At 47.4% G+C, this 27776-nt stretch overlaps 1 protein-coding gene and 1 long non-coding RNA gene across 2 annotated transcripts; both read left to right on the top strand.

The window, feature by feature from the left end:
* The first annotated feature begins 1222 nt into the window (after positions 1 to 1222).
* On the top strand, positions 1223 to 3248 carry LOC138643617 (uncharacterized). The gene is made up of 2 exons (XM_069732476.1): positions 1223 to 2185; positions 2656 to 3248. Exons 1-2 carry the CDS (start codon positions 1766 to 1768, stop codon positions 3181 to 3183), a joined length of 948 nt encoding a protein of 315 aa, XP_069588577.1. The 5' UTR covers positions 1223 to 1765; the 3' UTR covers positions 3184 to 3248.
* Positions 3249 to 7010: 3762 nt separating this feature from the next.
* Positions 7011 to 8507, top strand: LOC138643618 (uncharacterized). Its single transcript, XR_011314216.1, has 5 exons — positions 7011 to 7419; positions 7673 to 7759; positions 7842 to 7982; positions 8068 to 8139; positions 8342 to 8507. It is a non-coding gene; the product is annotated as an uncharacterized lncRNA (long non-coding RNA).
* Positions 8508 to 27776: the final 19269 nt, after the last annotated feature.

Here is a 27776-nt window from a genome sequence, read left to right on the forward strand (position 1 = left end):
CATGTTTCCTTCAATGACAACCAGTTGTACTGTCCCTGCAGCTGAAAAGCACCCCCATAGAATGATGCTGCCACCATGTTTCACTGTTGTATTGGGCAGGTGATGAGCAGTACCTGGTTTTCTCCACACATACCACTTAGAATTATCACAAAAATGGTCTATCTTCATCTCATCAGACCAGAGAATCTTGTTTCTCATGGTCTGGGAGTCCTTCATGTGTTTTTTAGCAAACTCTATGCGGGCTTTCATATGTCTTGTACAGAGGAGAGGCTTCCGTTGGGCCATTCTGCCATAAAGGCCTGATTGTTGGATGGCTGCAGCAATAGTTTACTTTGTGGAACTTTCTCCCATCTGCCTACTGCATCTCTGGAGCTCAGCCACAGTGATCTTGGGGTTCTTCTTTACCTCTCTCACCAAGGCTCTTCTCCCACAATTGCTCAGCTTGGCTGGACGGCCAGGTCTAGGAAGACTTCTGATGGTCCCAAACTTTTTCCATTTTAGGGTACCGTCACACAGTGCAATTTTGATCGCTACGACGGCACGATTTGTGACGTTGCATCGTCGCTTAATTATCGTTTCAAACATCGTAGACTGCGGTCACACTACACGATGCACGGCGCTGAAGCGATAAAATCATGACGTATTTGCGATGTAGAAGTCGTATGGGACAGTCGTACGGTCGTGTCACACAAGACGATTCAGAGCAAATTTTGCATAATCTGTGCGTGACGTTGTTCACTAGGGGCGTGTTGTGCTACTAGCTAGTGTGCTGATAGGCCAAAGGTTCTGTGCACACAATTGGTTGGAAAATTTGTCACCTGAGCGCTATTGTTCCCAATGCCACCTCACTGCTTTCAAAATTTCCTTTCTTCACTTCGTACTTGGACACTTGGTGGACCTGGACATCGGAATTTTGTACTGCGCTGAATATACCACGCTTTGCACCGCTGCTTCGAGGTATGTAAACCGCTTGGGCGTGGTGGATGGAACGCTGTATGGTCGGCATGAGTGCTTCGTTCCACCGCTGAAGCGAAGCGGATGGTACACTGTTGTGACTGGAGGGCTACAATGTGGCAGATGGTACGCTGTTGTGACTGTTTGTGACTGGTCGTGACTGGTGGGCTACAGCGTGGTAGATGGAACTCAGTTTGGTCGGCATGACCGCTTCGTTCCGCCGCTGAAGCGATGCGGATGGTACGCTGTTGTGACTGGTTATGACCGGTTGTGTCTGGTGAGCTAGAGCGTGGCAGATGGTACAATGTATGGTCACCATGAGCGCTTTGTGTGGCTGCTGTAGGGAAGCGGGCGGTACACTGTTTTGGGTTATGGTGGCCTATGGCGTGGCAGATGGAACAAGCGATGCGGATGGTACGCTGTTGTGACTGTTTGTGACTGGTCGTGACTGGTGGGCTACAGCGTGGTAGATGGAACGCAGTTTGGTCGGCATGACCGCTTCGTTCCGCCGCTGAAGCGATGCGGATGGTACGCTGTTGTGACTGGTTATGACCGGTTGTGTCTGGTGAGCTACAGCGTGGCAGATGGTACAATGTATGGTCACCATGAGCTCTTTGTGTGGCTGCTGTAGGGAAGCGGGCGGTACACTGTTTTGGGTTATGGTGGCCTATGGCGTGGCAGATGGAACAAGCGATGGTAGGCATGAGCGCTTTGTGTGGCTGCTGTTGTTAAGCGTTTGGCACACTGGCACAAGTATTGTTTAAAGGACTCTTTGTCAACCGTGTAATTTTTTTTTATAATTATTTTTCAGATGTCAAATCGTGTGGAGTTCATCAGGGATTTCATCGAGATTTACCAGTCTTTTCCCTGCCTCTGGAAAATCAAATCTCCAGACTATTGTAACAGGGAAAAGAGGAGGGAGGGTTACTTAAAGCTCATTGAGCTTTACAATCGTCATGCACCAGAAGAGGCAGCAAACGAAGCAGTTATTAAAAAGAAAATCCAGGCGCTCCGCACGGTGTGGAGGAAGGAGCTGAACAAGGTTCTTCAGACTACAAGGTCCGGAGCTTCCACTGAAGATGTTTATGTGCCAAAACTTTGGTATTTTGAACATCTTAATTTTCTGAGGGACCAAGAGGTGCCACGGACTTCCACGTGTCTTCGCTTGTTGGCACCTGTGGAACAAATAGTTTCGGAGAACCACGCCGAGCAGGAGTCACAAAGGCTACAAGTAAGTAGCTCTTTGGACGAAAGTTCACCAATGTGTCCTATAATTACATAAATTTTCTCTGCATTTTATGTTTTATACTTCTGATTATCACATCAGTTTGAAGTTATTACAAAAACATGTACACATAAGTAACCCTGTCGCAGTCAAGTATTATATGGGGAACTTAATATGTATGAAATGGCGATATATCTAAACCATACCATCTAAGCAATATAGAAAATAGTATCACTTCAAGCTGCCGATGTACTCTTGTTGAGACTATTTAGACTATAAAATATTCATCAGGTTCCCCTAGCAGTCAGAACAGTGTAGTTCAAAGTATTAAATAAAAGGGAGGGTTAAAGAATATTACTAAGCTTAAAATATATTATAACCTTTTTTTACCTACTACGAATATATAGTTTGGATGCGGTTATGGTGGTACAACTTTTTGTTGCCGGGTTCATAACTTTTTTTTTTTTCCCCCCCAGGATGACAGTGCGCAGGACAGTACACTGGACTGTTCACAGGACTGCACGACAACTGATTTAGTGGAGGCTGCACCTGCCAGGACTCAATCGAGGCAAGGTCCAAGAAAACGGAAAGCCACCTCAGACGCCTCGCATGAACTATTGAGCCTTGCAAAGAAGGTGTTGACAAGCAATGTTAGCCCTGCGTTGCAGGGGTTTGGACACTATGTGGTTGACAAACTGGCCAAAATGGACGAGAACCAAAGAACACTAGCAGAGCGTCTGATTATGGAAGCAGTAAACAAGGGTACAGATGGCGATTTGGACAAGAACACTTGTTTGGTCTCTTCCCGGCCAATACAGCGGACAGAGCCATCAAATTACAATGGTTGGTCACAGTGTCAGACATCGATGCGACACAATGCTCACGTTTCCCACTTCGGCCAGCCACCCCCTAATAACTCCTACACGCCAATACCTTCACATATGGCTTCGCCCATCAGGCACCAAAGTTATCAGCCGGAACAATCGTCGTATCATAATTTGTGATTTCCTCACTTCTTTTACATTCCTTTTTATTTTATTGTCTTGTTAAAATAATGTTTCAAATAAAAGCTTTTGTTAGAAATTCTATCACTACTTTTTGATTGGTGTGTCTCGATCACAGCACTGTATGAGGGCACAAATTAACGTACCAAATTCATGTACAGTTAACTAATACAAAAAATGTATTATTGGCCCGCCTACAACTGCTGGCACATGTCCCGCAGCTTCTGCAGCTCCTCCATTGCCACATTGTGCTGCTCCTGAATACGCGCCATAGTGTGGATTAGCCTTTCTATACCGGCTTCCAGATCACAGAGACAAAATGTGTCCACAGCACAGTATGAGGGCAGAAATTAACTTAACAAACTAATGTAAACTTAACTAAAACAAAGAAAAAATGAATATTAGTTTAAATAATTTTTTTTAATTTAACAACATAACATTTTTAAAACCAGTAATACTATTTAGTATTGTCCCCCCTACAACTGGTGGCACATGTCCTTTATCTTCTGCAACTCTACGATTGCCAGATTCTGCTGCTTGTGAATGTGCGCCAGAGTCTCGCACAGCCTTTCAATCCTGGCTTTTACATCCAGGATGGTCACACTGCCGGCTGCTGTTGGTGACAAAGCATAAAAACCTAACATTAATACCACAGTATTATCCTGATAGTGGGCTGTGATCACATCCCCATAATAGCGTACAGGATGAATGAAACATCTGAGGCGGCGGAAGGCTCTGAAACGGCCCTTGCTGTACAGGGTCTACATAGAGAGAGGCAGTGAGTGACAATCTTTAACGTGTAGGGAAAACTTACGTGGCAAGACCTCGTCTGGGGACATATTCTCCGAAAGAGAGAAGCCCGGAAGAGCATCAGGGGGACAGTACTGCGGTGACTGGGATGCCTCGGGGTGGCGGCGCTGTTTCTTTGCCTCTTTTAATGGAAAAAAAGGTGCTGTCAGCATTCATAAATAAATAATTTTTTAGAAGAGGGAAGAGGGGACCTGCCACCAAATCCTCATCACATTATTGTGTGAACCTACTAGGGTGTTGAGCCGTTGACCCTGAGGGCGCACGGACATCGGAGGCGGGGTGGGAAGCCTCGTGGCTGCGACGCTGTGTTTTTGCCTCTGTGAAGGGAAAAAAATAAAAAATTTTAAACATAAATGGCAACAGTGACTGCAGGTGGGGGGGGGGGGGGATCGAGGGGACCTGCCACCAAACCCTCATCACATTATTGTATGAACCTACTAGGATCTGTTGTTGACCCGGAGGGCACTGGGACAGAAGAGGCCGTGTGGGAAGCCTCGTGGCTGCGACGCTGTGTTTTTGCCTCTGTGAAGGGAAAAAAATAACAATTTTTAAACATAGATGGCAACAGTGACTGAAGGTGGGGGGGGGGGGGGATAGAGGGGACCTGCCACCAAATCCTCATCACATTATTGTGTGAACCTACTAGGTTGTTGTGCCGTTGACCCTGAGGGTGCATGGACATCGGAGGTGGGGTGGGAAGCCTCGTGGCTGCTGCGCTGTGTTTTTGCCTCTGTGAAGGAAAAAATAAAGTTCGGTCTTCAGATATGGCAACTGTGACTGCGGGGGTGGGGGGGGGATTTGGAAGAGGGGACCTGCAACCAAATCAAAATCACATGATTGTGGGAACATACTAGGATCTGGAGGCACGGAGGGCAACTCTGGATCAGAGTCCGTGTCAAAGGCCTGGTACAGACGACGGCGACGCTGTGTTTTTGCCTCTGTGAAGGGAAAAAAGTAAAAATTGTTAAACATAAATGGCAACAGTGACTGCAGGTGGGGGGGGGGATCGAGGGGACCTGCCACCAAATCCTCATCACATTATTTTCTGAACCTACTAGGATCTGTTGTTGACCCGGAGGGCACTGGGACAGAAGAGGCCGTGTGGGATGCCTTGTGGCGGCGGCGCTGTCTCTTGGCCTCTGTGAAGGGAAAAAAATAACAATTTTTAAACATAAATGGCAACAGTGACTGCAGGTGGGGGGGGGATCGAGGGGACCTGCCACCAAATCCTCATCACATTATTGTGTTAACCTACTAGGATCTGTTGTTGACCCGGAGGGCACTGGGACAGAAGAGGCCGTGTGGGAAGCCTCGTGGCTGCTGCACTGTGTTTTTGCCTCTGTGAAGGGAAAAAAATAAAAAATTTTAAACATAAATGGCAACAGTGACTGCAGGTGGGGGGGGGGGGGATCGAGGGGACCTGCCACCAAATCCTCATCACATTATTGTGTGAACCTACTTGGATCTGTTGTTGACCCGGAGGGCACTGGGACAGAAGAGGCCGTGTGGGATGCCTTGTGGCGGCGGCGCTGTCTCTTGGCCTCTGTGAAGGAAAAAAAAAAGTTTGGTCAGCAGAAAGCTGTGCCACATAGTGCTCTTCACCGTTCAAACTGCCCCATAGCTGTGACACATAGTGGTTCTGCAACGTTCAAACTGCCCCATAGATGTGGCACATAGTGGCTCTGCAATGTTCAAACTGTCCCATAGATGTGGCACATAGTGGCTCTGCAACGTTCAAACTGTCCCATAGATGTGACACATAGTGGCTCTGCAACGTTCAAACTGCCACATAGCTGTGACACTTTGTGGCTCTGCAACGTTCAAACTGCCCCATAGCTGTGACACATAGTGGCTCTGCAACATTCAAACTGCCCCATAGCTGTGACACTTTGTGGCTCTGCAACGTTCAAACTGCCCCAATAGCTGTGACACTTTGTGGCTCTGCAACGTTCATACTGGCCCAAAGGCCTATGCAAATCCATGCAGCGTACCCCCCATTCCCATGAATCACCCAATTAACCCTTCTGCATGCCCTAATTTTGGGTACCTGCGTACTGACCTCTGCGAATCTCCTTGCGAAGCTCCTGCAGGCGCTCTGGGCTTTTGGACTTCAGATCGCCCCATTTTTTCACAATCTGGGCCTTACTGCGAGTTATCCCAAACCGCTTCCTGAGGCCCTCAGACACCACACGGACAACTTCGTCCTTGTGCTGGTTGCGGTGCAGCACCAGCCCTGTTGTTTCATACTGCATCCGATCCATTGTTCCAATAAGGAACTTGAGCTCTGGGATGCCCATAGGAGGATCACGGCGACTGGCAGCCATTATCAGGATGTCAGGGATCCAAAACAAGCTAGCGCAGGCACGCCGGAACGCTGTAACGTCATCACGCCGTCATAGACCACGAGCGTACATTACGTGACGCTCCGGCGTTATATAACCATCCTTCGAACGGCTTTTACTATGTGCGTTCATTCCGTACCGCTCATGCGTCACAAATGTGACGCTGTCCATAAACTGCAACGCTATTGCGAAGCCGATCTGGCGGCAGGACGGCGTAGTCAAGCTCCTCCTGTGGGCGTTGCTGTTCAGGGTCATTCCATCTAAAATGGCGGCGAGAATGCGTTCTGCTCCACTGGGGCAGCCAGAGCTCCTTTTTTTTATTAGTCAGATGGATGCCCTGGATTATGAGGGTCAGGAGAGCCGCCCTGCCCACCCACACATCCACAAGCGGGAAGTGCTTGGCCACATTACCAGAATGATGGAGAGGAGGTTTGGCGTCTGCCGCAGTAAGCTTCAGCTGCGTAAAAAATGGGCTGACCTCCGCTATAAAACGCCACAAATGTTTGCTGAGTTGCGTGCGGAGGCAAGGCGAGGCAAGTACTAGTATGGGGGGATTGGGAGATGCACGCTGTCAGGAGGGGGGGGGGTTTGTGAGGGAGGCTTGCGCTCATGGTTGCCAACTTCACCTCAAATGCATTAAAACACATGCCCCGTTTTTTAAAAATTTAGTTATTTTCCAAGCAGAATATGCGTTGTCCGTGAGAAAACTTGTCGGGTTCCCTAATCTCAACCACCATCTTGAAATTATTAAGATGTCCGTAATTTTTAGTTTCTCAATTGACCAAAAATATTATCGGAGGAGGGTGGCCTACTGATGAAATGATACGTTTTCCAAAGACAGGAAGACCATTGAACACCAGAGCCCACAGACATGTCAGAGTATCGCACCCCTGTAAAGTGTGATCTCTATTTTATGTTTCAGTATATTGTAAGCTTTGATCTGCAGCACTCAACATTTGTGTGTAAACATTGTGATTCTTTACTTTAGGTGTAGAGAGACAGCGGCGGCGGCAAGTGAGACCCACCATTGCCACCAGTACCACATCTTCAGACACCAGTGGGAGCCCACAGTCCGGGACATCACGTAAGTTCACAATCATTGATTGCATTTTTTTTAACATCACACGGGACATAACAGGGTAGCTGAAATATTTGAAGACATTACAGACGCAGTAATGACCCAGCGGCCTAACACGCCTCCACCATCTGTTGCGACCATGCACCCTCGCACCCCTGTGAAGTGTTATATAAATTTTATGTTTCAGTATATTGTTAGCTTTGATCTGCAGCACTCTACATGTGTATTTAAAGATTGCGTTTGTTAACTTTATGTGTAGAGAGACAGCGGCGGCAACAGGTACCTGCCATTGCCAGAAGCACCACAGCATCCACCACCAGCGGGAGCCCAGAGCCCGGGACGTCACGTAAGTTAACAATCATTGATTACAGTTTTTCAACTGCATAAGGGACATAAGAGGGTAGCGGTAATATTTGAATACATTACAGACGCAGTAATGACCCAGCGGCCTACCACGCCTCCACCAGACAGCAGACGGCCTCGCACCCCTACACCACCCTCAACACCTCCCTTCCGACACTCCTCTTCCTCCCCCGGGTCGGCGGCATTCTCCCCAGAAGCTAACATACGTAAGTGACCAAAACAGCGAGCGCTTCCCAACGGCGTGTTCCATAGTTAACCAGATCTGTTATTATTTCCTTTTCGGTGCTGCAGCAGTGTCCAGATCGCTGGGATGGGAAATTAGCACCTCTGGTTCTGGCAATGAGGAACCGGCGTCCCTTCTCCGTAAGTATCAACATAATACGAGTGGTTTTCTGCTGGATGTCACAATAGACAACTAAAACTGTAAAATTTAATAAAATTAACATCGCCCTGTGGTGCCAGACCAAATAGAAATTTACAACACACAAAATTTGGTCCTGCCACAGAGGTCGAGATGTATTTTCAGCGGATTCAACGTTGGTTCTCCAACCTCTTCTATCCACAGAACCGCCCACCGTAAGAGAGCTCCTGGCGAGACAATTGCGCCTGGAGCGGACAGCAGCGCTCCTGCAGCAGACAGCAGCGCTCCTCCAGGCTCAAGTAGAGCAGCAGGGCGTGACGCTGCGACACCTCTTGGGCCGTGGAAGGAGATAATTTTTTTTTTTTTGGTTATGTTATATTTAGTTGTTAAATAATTTTAAACCAAGAAATTGTTACAAAAAAACCCAAAAATCTTCGCATTCTTTCTTTAATGTTTACCAAGCTATAAGGGTTAACAGCACCATTTAATAGGCATCACATTTACTTTAAGTTAGAGAGGTTTATATAACAGCAAAGCAAAAAAAAATTTTTTTTTATACGGCGCGATCCTGCCAGGGTACAGCTCCAGAACCATTAAAGTACTGACAGTATTTTTCGCGACAGTCCCTTGCATCGTCTGCCTGTCTGCCAGATCCAAGTGCTTGAAGAGCTGTAAAATTATCAGGTTGTGTACGCCATTCCCCGGGCACAATATCTCCGGTTCTTGCGTCCACTGCATCAATAAACGAAGGAGGAGAATAGGAGCTCGTATCATGACGTCTCAGGAAATTATGGAGCACACAGCATGCCAAAACCACAAAGTCTATAGACGGCAGCTTCAAGTTGATAGCTGTGTGGAACACTCTAAACCGATTTGCCATAATCCCAAAGGCATTTTCAACCACACGACGGGCCCTCGACAACCGGTAATTAAAGATTCTGCGCTCCGGTGTGAGTGTTCTCTGTGCAAATGGCTTCAGCAAATGTGGATGAAAAGGGAAAGCTTCATCAGCGATGAAGACAAAATTTAGGTTTGCTTTTGTGTCTTCATTTAGTGGCAACAGCAGTTCATTGTTCCTCAAGCTTTCCCCAAATGAAGTGTGTTCAAAAACACCACCGTCGGAGACTCGACCATTCATGCCAACATCTACATCGACAAACTCATAGTTCGCATTGACAAGGGCCATGAGGATCACACTGAAATATCCTTTGTAGTTGAAAAAGAAGGATCCAGAGTTGGCTGGTTGCGTGATGCGCACATGCTTTCCATCTAATGCACCACCGCAGTTTGGAAACTGCCACAGCTCATCAAAATCGGAAGCAATCCTCTTCCACTCATCCGCCGTCTTGGGAAACTGCAAGATGAGAAGGAAACATGTACAAATTAGGTCAAATATATTATGCACATACACTCTCATGTGGACATCCTACAGTGATTGAGGCGCAGTATGGATTAGTATAACAAAGTCAACAACCCTGAGTATGCAGGCAGCCATTTTATCAGATGGCTTCGGTGACTCAGAGGGGGTGCTAAACAATATATCTAAATTATATAATCAATAACATTAGGTTGGGAGCATCAAATAAAAGAAGGGTGGCGCAGGGTTGGAGCAGCACATATCAGAATGGAGCCGCAAAATGGTAGCAGCACATGTCAGAATGGAGGCGCAGGATCACAGCAGCACATGTCTGAATGGGGACGCAGGATGGGAGCAGCACATGATAGGATGTAGAACATATACCAATAGAAATGCGCGTAAACAGGGCGTAGAACGGGTTAAATAGCTAGTATAATATATCGACATAACACAGCAGCCAATAAAATATAGTAGTACCTCCATATAATGCCTTAAGCTGCGCACAATGGCCTCGCATGTCTCCGGAATCACAACGCTCAGGAAAGGTCTGGAAACAGCAGCGGAAAACTGCAAATCCTGAAGAGACCTTCCTGTTGCCAGGAACCGCAGTGTCACCGCCAACCTTTCATCCACGGGCACGGCTGCACGCATCGGCGTATCACACCTTTGTATGAGTGGCATAACAGCAGACAGTATTATTTTGAAGGATTCCTCCGACATCCGAAGGTAGTTTCTGAAATCATGAGGGTTATTGTCACGTAACTCTCTTATGAGACCCATGTGTGACAATGAGGATCTTTTCTGCAGCCAGCTCCGGGTCCACATGCGACGTTTTCGTTTAGGACGTCTCTCCTCTTGGAGACGTGCTGCCTGAAACACCAGGGCAGCAGCAACAACAGAACTCTCATCGGAAGTGAGCATAGTTCCTAAAAAGAAATCAAACGTACAATAAATACACGTGCTTACAAAACAATGTTCTGACCATTGATCTAATAACTATATTTTACTACTGGTATTAAATGGAGCAGTCAACCATCTCGATCTGTAAAAGAATTAATTGGGCCACGCTACAGCTGTGTACCTGAGGTTCTCAGGCCTACCCTACTCTCCATAAAGGAACAATCGACCACGCTACAGCGTTTATCCACGTTGAAGCGCAACATATGCTACGCTGAAGCGTTATACATACCTTTTGCGGTAAAAGTCTAGTAGTAGAAGAAAAGTCCAGGAAATCCAGCGAATTTAGGAGTTCTGTTTACAGCACGTGCTACAGAGAGAAATGAATAGCGCGCTCGAGAGCTCCGGTTTTATCCGCTGGGAACAATAGTACTTTGTCAAATGAGCGCACAGTATTGTACCGCCCAATCAGCACTTGGGAGGTGGAGAATTCAGCGCTCCTACGTAGCCAACTCCTCCGCCCTTTACATCGTATACAATATCGTGCACACCTTTGTTACACTATGCGATCATGCCGCCACAGCGGGACACTAGACGACGAAAGAAAGTTTCAAACGATGTGCTACGACGTACGATTCACAGCGGGGTCCCGGATCGCAGGAGCGTGTCACACACTGCGATATCGTACCTATATCGCTCGAACGTCACAAATCGTGCCGTCGTAGCGATCAAAATTGCACTGTGTGACGGTACCTTTAGGATTATGGAGGCCACTGTGCTCTTAGGAACCTTGAGTACTGCAGAAATTCTTTTGTTACCTTGGCCAGATCTGTGCCTTGCCACATTTCTGTCTCTCAGCTCCTTGGCCAATTTCTTTGACATCATGATTCTCATTTGGTTTGACATGCACTGTGAGCTGTGAGGTCTTATACAGATAGGTGTGTGTCTTTCCAAATCAAGTTCTATCAGTTTAATTAAACATGGCTGGCCCTCCAATGAAGGAATAGAACCATCTCAAAAAGGATCACAAGGAAATGGCTAGCATGTGGCTTAAATATGAGTGTCTGAGCATATGACCATGTGATATTTCAGTTTTTCTTTTTTTATTAAATTTGCAAACATTTCTAAATTTCTGTTTTTTTTCAGTCCAGATGGAGTGCAGAGTGTACATTAATGAGAAAAAAAATAACTTTTTTGAATTTACCAAATGGCTGCAATGAAACAAAGAGTGAAAATTAGGGTTGAGCGAAACGGGTCGTTCATTTTCAAAAGTCGCCGACTTTTGGCAAAGTCGGGTTTCATGAAACCCGATCCGACCCCTGTGCGGGGTCGGCCATGCGGTACGCGACTTTCGCGCCAAAGTCGCGTTTCAATGACGCGAAAAGCGCCATTTCTCAGCCAATGAAGGTAAACGCAGAGTGTGGGCAGCGTGATGACATAGGTCCTGGTCCCCACCATCTTAGAGAAGGGCATTGCAGTGATTGGCTTGCTGTCTGCGGCGTCACAGGGGCTATAAAGGGGAGTTCCCGCCGACCGCCATGTTACTGCTGCTGATCTGAGCTTAGGGAGAGGTTGCTGCCGCTTCGTCAGAAGCAGGGATAGCGTTAGGCAGGGTCCATTAACCACCAAACCGCTTGTGCTGTAGCGATTTCCACTGCCCAACACCACCTTCGGTGTGCAGGGACAGTGGAAGCTACATTTTTTTTTTTTCCCCCTCAGCGCTGTAGCTCATTGGGCTGCCCTAGAAGGCTCCCTGATAGCTGCATTGCTGTGTGTACGCCGCTGTGCAAACCAACTGCTTTTTTCAAAGCACAAATCCTCTTGTTCCTTCCTTTCTGCACAGCTATCTTTTTGGTTTGTACACACTTTTTATTTAATTTGTGCATCAGTCCACTCCTTATTGCTGCCTGCCATACCTGGCTGAGATTACTGCAGGGAGATAGTAATTGAAGGACACTCCCTGTTTTTTTTTTTTTTTTTTGTGGGAGATTAAGATTGACATTTCTGCTAGAGTGCCATCCCTGTCTGTGTCATCTCTCACTCAGTGGGCCATAGAAAGCCTATTTATTTGTTTTGCTTGATTTGGGTTATAAAATCTACCTGAAAAAATCACTACATCAATCAGTGGGAGAAAAATATTGGCCTTAGGGCTTGTGTGCCACTCTTGACTCCTGTGTGCATCATCACTCACTCAGTGGGCCATAGAAAGCCTATTTATTTTTTTGCTTGATTTTGGTTCTAAAATCTACCTGAAAAAATCACTACATCAATCAGTGGGAGAAAAATATTGGCCTCAGGGCTTGTGTGCCACTCCTGACTCCTGTGTGCATCATCACTCACTCAGTGGGCCATAGAAAGCCCATTTTTTTTTTTTTTGCTATATTTGGGTTCTAAATTCTACCTGAAAAAATCAATAAATCAATCAGTGGGAGATTAATATTGGCCTTTGGGCTTGTGTGCCAGTCCTAAGCGTGCCATCTCTCTCTCTCAGATAGTGGGCCATAGAAAGCCTATTTATTTTTATTTTTTTTTATTGGGTTTATAAATTTTCCCTGGAAAAAAAAAAAAAAAGTGGGAGATTAATATTGGCCTCTGGGCTTGTGTGCCAGTCCTGAGCGTGCCATCTCTCTCACAAATAGTGGGCCATAGAAAGCCTATTTATTTATTTTTTTTGGTTTTATAAATTCTCCCTTAAAAAAAAAAGGGAGATTAATATTGGCCTTTGGGCTTGTGTGCCAGTCCTAAGCGTGCCATCTCTCTCTGTCTCTCAGATAGTGGGCCATAGAAAGCCTATTTATTATTTTTTTTATTGGGTTTATAAATTTTCCCTGGAACAAAAAAAAAAAAGTGGGAGATAAATATTGGCCTCTGGGCTTGTGTGCCACTCCTGACTCCTGTGTGCGTCATCTCTCACTCAGTGGGCCATAGAAAGCCTTTTTTTGTTTTATTTGTTTTCTAAATTCTCCCTGAAAAAATCATTTTATTTTCTTTGGTTTCTAAATTCTTCCTGAAAAAATCATTTTATTCTATTTTTTTTTTTCCTAAAGTCTCCCTGAAAAAAAAACAAAAAAAAAACAAATCAGTGGGAGATTAATATTGCCCTTTCTGCTTGTGTGCCAGTCTTGACTCCTGGGTGTGCCATCTCTCTCTCTCCAATTGTGGGCCATAGAAAGCCTATTATTTTTTTAGCTTGATTTGGGTTCCAAAATCTACCTGAAAAAATCACTACATCAATCAATGGGAGATAAATATTGGCCTCTGGGCTTGTGTGCCACTCCTGACTCCTGTGTGCGTCATCTCTCACTCAGTGGGCCATAGAAAGCCTTTTTTTGTTTTATTTGTTTTCTAAATTCTCCCTGAAAAAATCATTTTATTTTATTTGGTTTCTAAATTCTTCCTGAAAAAATCATTTTATTCTATTTTTTTTTTCCTAAAGTCTCCCTGAAAAACAAAAAAAAACAAACAAATCAGTGGGAGATTAATATTGCCCTTTCTGCTTGTGTGCCAGTCTTGACTCCTGGGTGTGCCATCTCTCTCTCTCTCTCCAATTGTGGGCCATAGAAAGCCTATTATTTTTTTTAGCTTGATTTGGGTTCCAAAATCTACCTGAAAAAATCACTACATCAATCAGTGGGAGATAAATATTGGCCTCTGGGCTTGTGTGCCACTCCTGACTCCTGTGTGCGTCATCTCTCACTCAGTGGGCCATAGAAAGCCTTTTTTTGTTTTATTTGTTTTCTAAATTCTCCCTGAAAAAATCATTTTATTTTCTTTGGTTTCTAAATTCTTCCTGAAAAAATCATTTTATTCTATTTTTTTTTTTCCTAAAGTCTCCCTGAAAAAAAAAAAAAAAAAACAACAAATCAGTGGGAGATTAATATTGCCCTTTCTGCTTGTGTGCCAGTCTTAACTCCTGGGTGTGCCATCTCTCTCTCTCTCTCCAATTGTGGGCCATAGAAAACCTATTATTTTTTTAGCTTGATTTGGGTTCCAAAATCTACCTGAAAAAATCACTGCATCAATCAGTGGGAGATAAATATTGGCCTCTGGGCTTGTGTGCCACTCCTGACTCCTGTGTGCGTCATCTCTCACTCAGTGGGCCATAGAAAGCCTTTTTTTGTTTTATTTGTTTTCTAAATTCTCCCTGAAAAAATCATTTTATTTTATTTGGTTTCTAAATTCTTCCTGAAAAAATCATTTTATTCTTTTTTTTTTTTTTCCTAAAGTCTCCCTTAAAAAAAAAAAAAAATCAAATCAGTGGGAGATTAATATTTACATTTGTGCTTCAGTGACAGTCCTGCGTGTGTGGCATCTCTCTCATTTGTTGCCACCAACAACAGAGTGTGTAACATTGTGCCTGATTTTCGTTGTGGTCTCACTCACCTGTAAAGGGGTAGCTAAATCATACTGAAGTTATAGCTCACCGTGTAATTTGTGTGACAGCAACAAATACCGTTAGTTTGTTTACGTTTTTAAAACAATGAGGAAGTATGGTGGAAGAGGTCGTGGCCGGGGGCGTTCATTGTCAGCTGGTAATGAGGGTAGTGGTAGTGGTGGAGCATCAGCTGGTCGTGGGAAAAAAAATATTGCACCTAAGTCTGGACCTGTGGAGCCAGGTTCGTCGTCTGGCTACACAAGGCCTCGAACGCTCCCTTTTCTGGGAGTAGGAAAACCGCTTTTAAAGCCGTAGCAGCAAGAGCAAGTTTTGGCTTATCTTGCTGACTCAGCCTCTAGCTCTTTTGCCTCCTCTCGTGAAACTGGTAAATGTCAAAGCAGCGCGTCGTTAGTGGATGTTCACGGTCAGGGACAAGTCGCTTCCTTGTCCTCTTCAGCAAAAACAACAACAGAGAAGAATGCAGCAGGCGACACAACGGGTTACTCCATGGAGCTCTTTACACATACCGTCCCTGGCTTAGAAAGTGAAGCAGTTAACAGTCCATGCCCATTACAAGTTGAATCTGACATGGAGTGCACTGATGCACAGCCACAGCCAGACTACAATGCTGGTCCTTTGACTCAGACCACAACATTGCCCTCGCAGGGTGCTGATCAAGAATCAGACCCTGATGAGACTATGTTGCCCCATCACGAACGCTATACCACCGACCGACACGGTGACACAGACGAAGTTGCACACGAGCTACAAGAAGAGGTAATAGATGACCCAGTTCTTGACCCCGATTGGCAGCCATTGGGGGAACAGGGTGCAGGCGGCAGCAGTTCTGAAGCGGAGGAGGAGGGGCCGCAGCAGGCATCAACATCGCAACAGGTTCCATCTGCCGGGCCCGTATCTTGCCCAAAACGCGTGGCAAAGCCAAAACCTGTTGGAGGACAGCGTGGCCATCCGGTTAAAGCTCAGTCTGCAATGCCTGAAAAGGTATCCGATGCTAGAAAGAGTGCAGTCTGGCATTTTTTTAAACAACATCCAATTGATCAGCGCAAAGTCATCTGTCAAAAATGTTCAACTACCTTAAGCAGAGGACAGAATCTGAAAAGTCTCAATACAAGTTGCATGCATAGACATTTAACCACCATGCATTTGCAAGCCTGGACTAACTACCAAACGTCCCTTAAGGTTGTAGCACCCTCGGCCAATGAAGCTAGTCAGCAACGCAACATCCCTTCCGGCAGTGTAGGGCCACCATTTTCCGCACCACCTGCAGTATCTGTGCAGGTTTCTTTGCCAGGCCAAAGCAGTCAGGGTCAGGGAATCACCAGTTTCGTAGTAGGAAACACTGCATCTAGGGCACCGGTGGCAACAATACCATCTCCCACCGTCTCTCAGTCTGCCATGTCCACCGGCACCCCCGCTAGTTCCACGATCTCCAGCTCTCCAGTCCAGCTCACCCTACATGAGACTATGGTTAGAAAAAGGAAGTACTTAGCCTCGCATCCGCGTACACAGGGTTTGAACGCACACATAGCTAGACTAATCTCGTTAGAGATGATGCCCTACCGGTTAGTTGAAAGCGAAGCTTTCAAAGCCCTGATGGACTACGCTGTACCACGCTACGAGCTACCCAGTCGACACTTTTTTTCCAGAAAAGCCATCCCAGCCCTCCACCAGCATGTTAAAGAGCGCATCGTCCATGCACTCAGGCAATCTGTGAGCACAAAGGTGCACCTGACAACAGATGCATGGACCAGTAGGCATGGCCAGGGACGTTACGTGTCCATCACGGCACACTGGGTAAATGTGGTGGATGCAGGGTCCACAGGGGACAGCAAGTTTGGGACAGTTCTGCCTAGCCCACGGTCTAGGAAACAATTGGCTGTAGCCGTTCGCACCCCCTCCTCCTCCTCTTCGTCCTCCTGCAGAAGCGAGAGCTCGTCCACAGACCGCAGTCGCACAACCACTCCATCCGCAGCTGCCACTGTTGCACACCAGGTCTCCCATTATGGGGCAGCTACTGGCAAACGTCAGCAGGCTGTATTGGCTATGAAGTGTTTGGGCGACAACAGACACACCGCGGAAGTTCTGTCCGAGTTCTTGCAGAAAGAAACGCAGTCGTGGCTGGGCACTGTAGATCTTGAGGCAGGCAAGGTAGTGAGTGATAACGGAAGGAATTTCATGGCTGCCATCTCCCTTTCCCAACTGAAACACATTCCTTGCCTGGCTCACACCTTAAACCTGGTGGTGCAGTGCTTCCTGAAAAGTTATCCGGGGTTATCCGACCTGCTCCTCAAAGTGCGTGGACTTTGCTCACATATCCGCCGTTCGCCCGTACACTCCAGCCGTATGCAGACCTATCAGCGTTCTTTGAACCTTCCCCAGCATCGCCTAATCATAGACGTTGCAACAAGGTGGAACTCCACACTGCACATGCTTCAGAGACTGTGTGAACAGAGGCGGGCTGTTATGTTTTTGTGGGAGGATACACATACACGGGCAGGCAGTGGGATGGCAGACATGGAGTTGTCAGGTGTGCAGTGGTCGAAGATTCAAGACATGTGTCAAGTCCTTCAGTGTTTTGAGGAATGCACACGGCTGGTTAGTGCAGACAACACCATAATAAGCATGAGCATCCCCCTAATGCGTCTGCTGATGCAAAGTTTGACGCACATAAAGGATCAGGCGTCTGCAGCTGAGGAAGAGGAAAGCCTTGATGACAGTCAGCCATTGTTTGGCCAGGGCAGTGTACAGGACGAGGTAGCGGGCGAAGAGGAGGAGGAGGACGAGGAGGATGATGGGGATGATTATATTTTTAATGAGGAAGCTTTTCCGGGGCCACTGGAAATTGGTGGCGCGGCAAGGCCGGGTTCTGGTTTTTTGAGGGACACAAGTGACGTGGATTTGCCTGAAACTGCCCCTCAACCAAGCACAACCGCAGATTTGAGAACTGGAACTTTGGCCCACATGGCGGATTATGCCTTACGTATCCTCAAAAGGGACACACACATAACTAAAATGATGAATGATGACGATTACTGGTTGGCCTGCCTCCTTGATCCTCGCTATAAAGGCAAATTGCAAAATATAATGCCACATGAGAACTTGGAACTAATATTAGCAACCAAACAATCAACTCTTGTTGACCGTTTGCTTCTGGCATTCCCTGCACACAGCGCCCGTGATCGTTCTCACACGAGCTGCAGGGGCCAGCAGACCAGAGGAGTTAGAGGGGCAGAAATCAGAAGTGGCGTTGGCCAGAGGGGTTTTCTGACCAGGTTGTGGAGTGATTTTGCTATGACCGCAGACAGGACAGGTACTGCAGCATCAATTCAAAGTGACAGGAGACAACATTTGTCCAGTATGGTTACAAACTATTTTTCATCCCTTATCAATGTTCTCCCTCAACCGTCATTCCCATTTGATTACTGGGCATCAAAATTAGACACCTGGCCAGAATTGGCAGAATATGCATTGCAGGAGCTTGCTTGCCCGGCAGCTAGTGTCCTATCAGAAAGAGTATTCAGTGCTGCAGGTTCAATACTAACAGAAAAAAGGACTCGTCTGGCTACCCAAAATGTAGATGATCTAACCTTCATTAAAATGAACCACAACTGGATTTCGAAATCTTTTGCCCCACCTTGCCCGGCTGACACCTAGCTTTCCTATGAAAAGGTCTTGCCTGTGGACTATTCTGAATGCCTTTTCCAATCTCGTAATTTTCTGCACCTGATTGTCCAGCATACGACATGTTTACACCTCACTAAATGGCCAAACTCCCCACACGGGGCCGTGGTATCGACACTTGGCGACAGCACCCGTGAGAGTGCAGTTTGTCTGAAGAGGTGGGTGAGCCCGCTTTTGGTCGACGGCACTGCCACTGGGTCCCTCCTAGTACAATAAAGTGTCTCTGGCGGTGGTGGTGCGCACCCAACGTCAGACACACCGTTGTAATATGAGGGGCCCTGGGCCTGTACCGCCGGCCACAAGACAGTTACCCCCCACCCCAGCTCAAACAGTGCTCTACCACTTGCAAAATTGTCTCACAGCTCCACCAATGTTTAGTCTATGCGCTGACATCCTTCAATGCCTGCCACTGACAATACCATTGTATTGACATTTTTGTTATGTTAGGCCTTCGATGCCTGTCTGTGGTCACTCCTTCCACTAGGCCTCCACTGACCACACCACTGCTGCCCGTGTATCCCTGGAACCAATTTAAAATTGCCTACAGCCATGTGTTATTATTTTAGGCCTTCGATGCCTGTCTGCGGTCACTCCTTCCACTAGGCCTCCACTGACCACACCACTGCTGCCCGTGTACCCCTGGAACCAATTTAAAATTGCCTACAGCCATGTGTTAATTTTTTAGGCCTTCGATGCCTGTCTGCGGTCACTCCTTCCACTAGGCCTCCACTGACCACACCACTGCTGCCCGTGTACCCCTGGAACCAATTTAAAATTGCCTACAGCCATGTGTTATTATTTTAGGCCTTCGATGCCTGTCTGCGGTCACTCCTTCCACTAGGCCTCCACTGACCACATCACTGCTGCCCGTGTACCCCTGGAACCAATTTAAAATTGCCTACAGCCATGTGTTATTATTTTAGGCCTTCGATGCCTGACTGCGGTCACTCCTTCCACTAGGCCTCCACTGACCACACCACTGCTGCCCGTGTACCCCTGGAACCAATTTAAAATTGCCTACAGCCATGTGTTATTATTTTAGGCCTTCGATGCCTGTCTGCGGTGACTCCTTCCACTAGGCCTCCACTGACCACACCACTGCTGCCCGTGTACCCCTGGAACCAATTTAAAATTGCCTACAGCCATGTGTTATTATTTTAGGCCTTCGATGCCTGTCTGCGGTCACTCCTTCCACTAGGCCTCCACTGACCACACCACTGCTGCCCGTGTACCCCTGGAACCAATTTAAAATTGCCTACAGCCATGTGTTATTATTTTAGGCCTTCGATGCCTGTCTGCGGTCACTCCTTCCACTAGGCCTCCACTGACCACACCACTGCTGCCCGTGTACCCCTGGAACCAATTTAAAATTGCCTACAGCCATGTGTTATTATTTTAGGCCTTCGATGCCTGTCTGCGGTGACTCCTTCCACTAGGCCTCCACTGACCACACCACTGCTGCCCGTGTACCCCTGTAACCAATTTAAAATTGCCTACAGCCATGTGTTATTATTTTAGGCCTTCGATGCCTGTCTGCGGTCACTCCTTCCACTAGGCCTCCACTGACCACACCACTGCTGCCCGTGTACCCCTGGAACCAATTTAAAATTGCCTACAGCCATGTGTTATTATTTTAGGCCTTCGATGCCTGTCTGCGGTCACTCCTTCCACTAGGCCTCCACTGACCACACCACTGCTGCCCGTGTACCCCTGGAACCAATTTAAAATTGCCTACAGCCATGTGTTATTATTTTAGGCCTTCGATGCCTGTCTGCTGTCACTCCTTCCACTAGGCCTCCACTGACCACACCACTGCTGCCCGTGTACCCCTGGAACCAATTTAAAATTGCCTACAGCCATGTGTTATTATTTTAGGCCTTTGATGCCTGTCTGCGGTCACTCCTTCCACTAGGCCTCCACTGTCCACACCACTGCTGCCCGTGTACCCCTGGAACCAATTTAAAATTGCCTACAGCCATGTGTTATTATTTTAGGCCTTCGATGCCTGTCTGCGGTCACTCCTTCCACTAGGCCTCCACTGACCACACCACTGCTGCCCGTGTACCCCTGTAACCAATTTAAAATTGCCTACAGCCATGTGTTATTATTTTAGGCCTTCGATGCCTGTCTGCGGTCACTCCTTCCACTAGGCCTCCACTGACCACACCACTGCTGCCCGTGTACCCCTGGAACCAATTTAAAATTGCCTACAGCCATGTGTTATTATTTTAGGCCTTCGATGCCTGTCTGCGGTCACTCCTTCCACTAGGCCTCCACTGACCACACCACTGCTGCCCGTGTACCCCTGGAACCAATTTAAAATTGCCTACAGCCATGTGTTATTATTTTAGGCCTTCGATGCCTGTCTGCGGTGACTCCTTCCACTAGGCCTCCACTGACCACACCACTGCTGCCCGTGTACCCCTGGAACCAATTTAAAATTGCCTACAGCCATGTGTTATTATTTTAGGCCTTCGATGCCTGTCTGCGGTCACTCCTTCCACTAGGCCTCCACTGACCACACCACTGCTGCCCGTGTACCCCTGTAACCAATTTAAAATTGCCTACAGCCATGTGTTATTATTTTAGGCCTTCGATGCCTGTCTGCGGTGACTCCTTCCACTAGGCCTCCACTGACCACACCACTGCTGCCCGTGTACCCCTGTAACCAATTTAAAATTGCCTACAGCCATGTGTTATTATTTTAGGCCTTCGATGCCTGTCTGCGGTCACTCCTTCCACTAGGCCTCCACTGACCACACCACTGCTGCCCGTGTACCCCTGTAACCAATTTAAAATGGCCTACAGCCATGTGTTATTATTTTAGGCCTTCGATGCCTGTCTGCGGTCACTCCTTCCACTAGGCCTCCACTGACCACACCACTGCTGCCCGTGTACCCCTGGAACCAATTTAAAATTGCCTACAGCCATGTGTTATTATTTTAGGCCTTCGATGCCTGTCTGCGGTCACTCTTTCCACTAGGCCTCCACTGACCACACCACTGCTGCCCGTGTACCCCTGGAACCAATTTAAAATTGCCTACAGCCATGTGTTATTATTTTAGGCCTTCGATGCCTGTCTGCGGTGACTCCTTCCACTAGGCCTCCACTGACCACACCACTGCTGCCCGTGTACCCCTGGAACCAATTTAAAATTGCCTACAGCCATGTGTTATTATTTTAGGCCTTCGATGCCTGTCTGCGGTCACTCCTTCCACTAGGCCTCCACTGACCACACCACTGCTGCCCGTGTACCCCTGGAACCAATTTAAAATTGCCTACAGCCATGTGTTATTATTTTAGGCCTTCGATGCCTGTCTGCGGTCACTCCTTCCACTAGGCCTCCACTGACCACACCACTGCTGCCCGTGTACCCCTGGAACCAACATCAGAAAATATAAAAATAAGTATTTTGCTTATAAAAAAGAAAATACTGGAGAGATATCAAATGCAGACATTTTAACATTAAAAACAAACACATACAACAAAAATCTGATACAGTACTAAAAATGGCCACCAGCTACAATAACTTTCTCCTGCAAGTAGTTAACTGAAAGGTTTTTTCAATTTTAAACACAGATATGGCATCCACCGAGTGTTGTCCTGTCGCGTCTTCTTTATATTATTGCCAAGAAGATGCAAAACAATGAAAATAATAAAATCATTATTTACCAAAAAAATAGAGTAAGTCAAAACCACATTGCAAATAAACATTCATTACAAATAAAGAAGCAGGGCGCGTCCGAGAGTGAGTATATACCTAATAAGAATATAATCACCCTCGGACGCGCCCTGCTTCTTTCCGACAGCCTTCCTTCCTAAGAATCAGCCCTTCCGTGGTGTAGAGAGAGGGTTTGTTACACTCCAAGGTGTTCCCCAGGTTGCCTTTCCTGAGCTTCGATCTTCCGAAACTCTCGTTTAGTAGTTGTTGGAAACTACGCTGCATTGGGCCTACAAATTGGGTATGGGGTTTAGAGAGATGGTGTGTTCCACTCCAAGGTGTTCCCCAGGTTGCCTTTCCTGAGCTTCGATCTTCCGGCTCTTGTTTAGTAGTTGTTGGAAACTACGCTGCATTAGGCCTACAAATTGGGTATGGGGTGTAGAGAGATGGTGTGTTCCACTGTAGAGAGATGGTGTGTTCCACTCCAAGGTGTTCCCCAGGTTTCCTCGCCAATGCTTCGATCATCATGCTCTCGTTTAGTAGTTGTTGGAAACTACGCTGCATTAGGCCTACAAATTGGGTATGGGGTGTAGAGAGATGGTGTGTTCCACTCCAAGGTGTTCCCCAGGTTTCCTCTCCATTGCTTCGATCTTCATGCTCTCGTTTAGTAGTTGTTGGAAACTACGCTGCATTAGGCCTACAAATTGGGTATGGGGTGTAGAGAGATGGTGTGTTCCACTCCAAGGTGTTCCCCAGGTTTCCTCTCCATTGCTTCAATCTTCCGGCTCTCGTTTAGTAGTTGTTGGAAACTACGCTGCATTAGGCCTACAAATTGGGTATGGGGTGTAGAGAGATGGTGTGTTACACTCCAAGGTGTTCCCCAGGTTTCCTCTCCATTGCTTCGATCTTCCGGCTCTCGTTTAGTAGTTGTTGGAAACTACGCTGCATTAGGCCTACAAATTGGGTATGGGGTGTAGAGAGATGGTGTGTTACACTCCAAGGTGTTCCCCAGGTTTCCTCTCCATTGCTTCGATCTTCCGGCTCTCGTTTAGTAGTTGTTGGAAACTACGCTGCATTAGGCCTACAAATTGGGTATGGGGTGTAGAGAGATGGTGTGTTCCACTCCAAGGTGTTCCCCAGGTTTCCTCTCCATTGCTTCGATCTTCCGGCTCTCGTTTAGTAGTTGTTGGAAACTACGCTGCATTAGGCCTACAAATTGGGTATGGGGTGTAGAGAGATGGTGTGTTACACTCCAAGGTGTTCCCCAGGTTTCCTCTCCATTGCTTCGATCTTCCGGCTCTCGTTTAGTAGTTGTTGGAAACTACGCTGCATTAGGCCTACAAATTGGGTATGGGGTGTAGAGAGATGGTGTGTTACACTCCAAGGTGTTCCCCAGGTTTCCTCTCCATTGCTTCGATCTTCCGGCTCTCGTTTAGTAGTTGTTGGAAACTACGCTGCATTGGGCCTACAAATTGGGTATGGGGTGTAGAGAGATGGTGTGTTCCTCTCCAAGGTGTTCTCCAGGTTGCCTTTCCTGAGCTTCGATCTTCCGGCTCTCGTTTAGTAGTTGTTGGAAACTACGCTGCATTAGGCCTACAAATTGAGTATGGGGTGTAGAGAGATGGTGTGTTCCACTGTAGAGAGATGGTGTGTTCCACTCCAAGGTGTTCCCCAGGTTTCCTCGCCAATGCTTCGATCATCATGCTCTCGTTTAGTAGTTGTTGGAAACTACGCTGCATTAGGCCTACAAATTGGGTATGGGGTGTAGAGAGATAGTGTGTTCCACTCCAAGGTGTTCCCCAGGTTTCCTCGCCAATGCTTCGATCATCATGCTCTCGTTTAGTAGATGTTGGAAACTGCGCTGCATTAGGCCTACAAATTGGGTATGGGGTGTAGAGAGATGGTGTGTTCCACTCCAAGGTGTTCTCCAGGTTGCCTTTCCTGAACTTCTATCTTCAGGCTCTCATTAAATTGTGGTTAAACGGAACAACTGCATTTGGCGTACTAGTTGGTTTGGGGCCTACTATCGGTGTCTGCCGCTCCTTGCTGTTCTCCTGGTTTCCTGTCCTGAAATTCCGTTTTCAGGCGCTCGTTAAGTAGTTGTTAATGTTAGACTGCATTTGGCCTACTAGTTGGGTTGGGGCCTACTATCGGTGTCTGCCACTCCTTGCTGTTCTCCTCCACTGAACAAAGCTGTGCCGCCTGTTTACTACTGTTGCCAATTTTGAACTGCATTTCGACTACTTACTGATTTGGGCCTACTCTCTGTGTCAGCCTCTCATTCCAGTTGTCCTCCACTGCAATGCCCCCTGATTAGTCCTGTGTTACCAATTTTGAACTGCATTTAGCCCACTTTATTCTTTGGGCCTATATCTGTGTTTCCTCCTCATCCTGCCCATTGCCCAGCCAGTGATAGATGAGTCTGCTGGTACATTGACCCATAACGCAACATTTCCCGTGCACGCTACACTGCAAGATTGTGACCCTGCTGAAAGTCAGGTCCCCCTTCCCGCATACCATAACACCTTACACGGGGACAAACAGGAAGGTGCAGATGAAAGTGCAGGTTCCTTCATCAGGTGGGGGGAGGAATACTAGTTGGCGACGTCACTGGCACAGGGCCTCTCATGGTACGCAAAAGTGTTGCTGCCGGTGGGAGGTGCCCCCGCCGTGCAAACACACCGCTGTACTTTGAGGGGCCCTGTGCCAGTGCCAATGCCAACAAGTGGGCCCCCCCTGCTTGCTCAGGTTCACAGCACTTGCAAAGTTGAAATACTTACCTCTCCCTGCTCCACTGCCGTGACGTGGTCCAGATTTCCTGGGCCCACTAATTACTTGAACCAGCCCTACCCACCACAACTTTAGCCAAATGACCCCCAATTTCAAATGCCTTCCAATTATTATAAGGTAAATTACGCTTGACAAGCTTCATTAAGAAGAATGGATGGTTTTGACATTAAAATGGGCACTCTAGGTGTTTTCCTGGCCCCCACTCACTGCCGACTATGCTGCCCCATTGACTTGCATTGGGTTTCGTGTTTCGGTCGATCCCGACTTTACGTCATAATCGGCCGATTTCACTCGACCCGACTTTTGAGATAGTCGGGTTTCGCGAAACCCGGCTCGACTCTAAAAAGGTCAAGGTCGCTCAACTCTAGTGAAAATGTTTAATTGGTCTGAATACTTTCCGTACCCACTGTATATTAGCCAGTCTATGTGCGAAATTCCTTCCTTTTTTCATAGCAATTTTTGCAGATAAATATTTCATTTGTACATTATATAGCGCTTTTTTCCTATTTGCTATGGCAGCAATGCAGTTTTAGTGTTCTAGAGTAATCCTTCTTTGTATATTATAGTGCAACCTTACTATTTGTTGCTATATACAATAAGGCCTGATACTATGCAAGAATCGGAAAGCACTATACATAACAACAAAGGACGCTACACCACCCCATACATAACTATAGGGGATGATATGTAATAAGGGACACCCCTTTCAATAATAATGTCCCCCATACTGGGCCCTTTCCTGGGAAACTGTCTCCCAATCAAGCCTCCTTCTTGAGATAATGTTCCCCATACTGGTCCCCGTCCTGGTATAATACCCAGCATCCTGATCACCTTCTTGGTATAATGCCCTCATACTGGTCCCCTTCTTGGTATAATATCTTCTACTCTGTTCCCCTTCCAGGTATAATGTGCCCCAAACTGGTACATATGCCCCCCATCCTGGTATAATGTCCCCCATTCTGGTTGAATGTGCCCCATCCAGATATACATGTCCTTCATCCTGGTGTACATGTCCCCCATCCTGGTATACATTTTCCCTATACTCAAAAACATGTCCCCCATCATGATACATATGTGCCTTATCCTGGTTTAATGTCCCCATCCTCGTATATGCAGCGCCCCAGAGATCTGGTCGTTGCAGTATGACACTCTGCCACTAAGGGGAGTGATGGTACGTCTGATGGCACTGAAGGAATTCTACTGACCAGGTATCACCAGCACACATTACACTTCACACACTGGCCACTAGGGGGAGAAAAAGGCTTTATTTATTGGGCCACTCCTCACACTGGTAAAACTAAGGGTTGGATAGGAAGTTAGTCAGAAGCTGATTGGGTTGGATTCAGGCAACATCCCGTGGCAAGGGGTGTTGCAGGAAGAAGATTCAGGGGGGTACCTGTCAGGCGTGGGAACCTGGCAGGTACCTAGCGAACAGAACAGAACGTTACGGAACCGCGCCTGCACTACCTTGCGGCGGTATCCTAAGAAAGAGACACGAAGCGAAGGATATTGTGGAACAGTGAGAAATGAGATCAAGCACAAAGGAGAGCCAGTAGGAGTCGTGCCCCGAGAACGGCAACATCTTACTGAGGCGCGTAGCCGCTGGCCGGAACACCGAGGAAGTAACTGACTCCATGCCTTACTTCAAACTCCGCAGGACAGTTAATTATAGGTTGGCTGTCTACCTTAAATTTCCTACGAAGACATAGGGGGCAATGCATGGAGAGGGGCGTCTCTAGGGTCCCGGAAGAGCTCCGAGCCTTCCCGTCATACGGGTGCGTCCTAGCCATAACATACCTGGGGGACGAGAAACTAGTAACATCTGGAACGAAATAGAAAGAAAGAGAAAGAACTAGAAAGAACGAATGAACGAACTAGAACAGAAGTTGTGAGGACGATACCGAATGCTCAGCAGGGTATCACTACAACACACAGGCGCTATAGGTAGGCAATGATTTCCACCTGTAAAAGGAACTCTGGATGTGCCATCGGACCGGCCGGTCTCAGACAGCCCTGTTAACTGTGCTCTGGATTGAGGATCCTGAAGTCTTCTGTAAAGAGGTAAAGAGACTGCAACCCTGTGTCCTCATTATTGTCTGCACCTCACACCATCACCATCCACCTTACTGGGAAGCCCTGGGTACATACTTCACCTGTGGGAAGGTATATCATCTAGCTGCCATTTCATCACCCCAGCAGACCCCACAGCAGCGTCGGTCACCCTGACCGAACACCACAGGTGGCGTCACGAAACCTTGACAGACTCCTATCACCTTTTATTGGACACCCCTTAGCAGGGTCACGGACCGGGTCCAGCCACCGTGACAACCCCAGAACTGAGACAGAAAGGACCGGTACCAAATAACCTGTGGCCCTGTGTCTGGGGGCGCTCCAACTTGGCATCACGAACAGGATTGTACTTAAGCCTGACGGATCAGGTCATGTGTGCCTTGGAACTGTGATTGAAACGTGTTTGAACTGTGATTTATTGCAAAGACTGTGCATTGCTATTTGCCGCCAAGATTCCCGCCAAAACCGCCGCCATTGCCGTGCCACGAGGAGCGCAGGAGACGAAGGAGGGCGTGACATGGGCGGAGACTGCCAAAGAGGCGCCAAAAGTGACGACCGCCCTCTCCGACTATAGCTACAGGATGACGAGTTCAGGAATAGAGGAGCTCAAACCCCAGAAAATGGAGGAGCGTCGTGTGTGTGCTGCCGCAGGTCCAGGAGAGGAGACGGTGACCAGCGAGTGCCTGAGCGACAACGAAGTGACCCAGGATCACTGCAACCCCGCGGAGCCGGACCAGGGCTCACCGCCACAGGGGAGTCCGGATCCCCTGGAATTGCCGGAGGAGGC

Source organism: Ranitomeya imitator, chromosome 6 (genome assembly GCF_032444005.1).
Source record: "Ranitomeya imitator isolate aRanImi1 chromosome 6, aRanImi1.pri, whole genome shotgun sequence".
Lineage (NCBI taxonomy): Eukaryota > Metazoa > Chordata > Amphibia > Anura > Dendrobatidae > Ranitomeya > Ranitomeya imitator.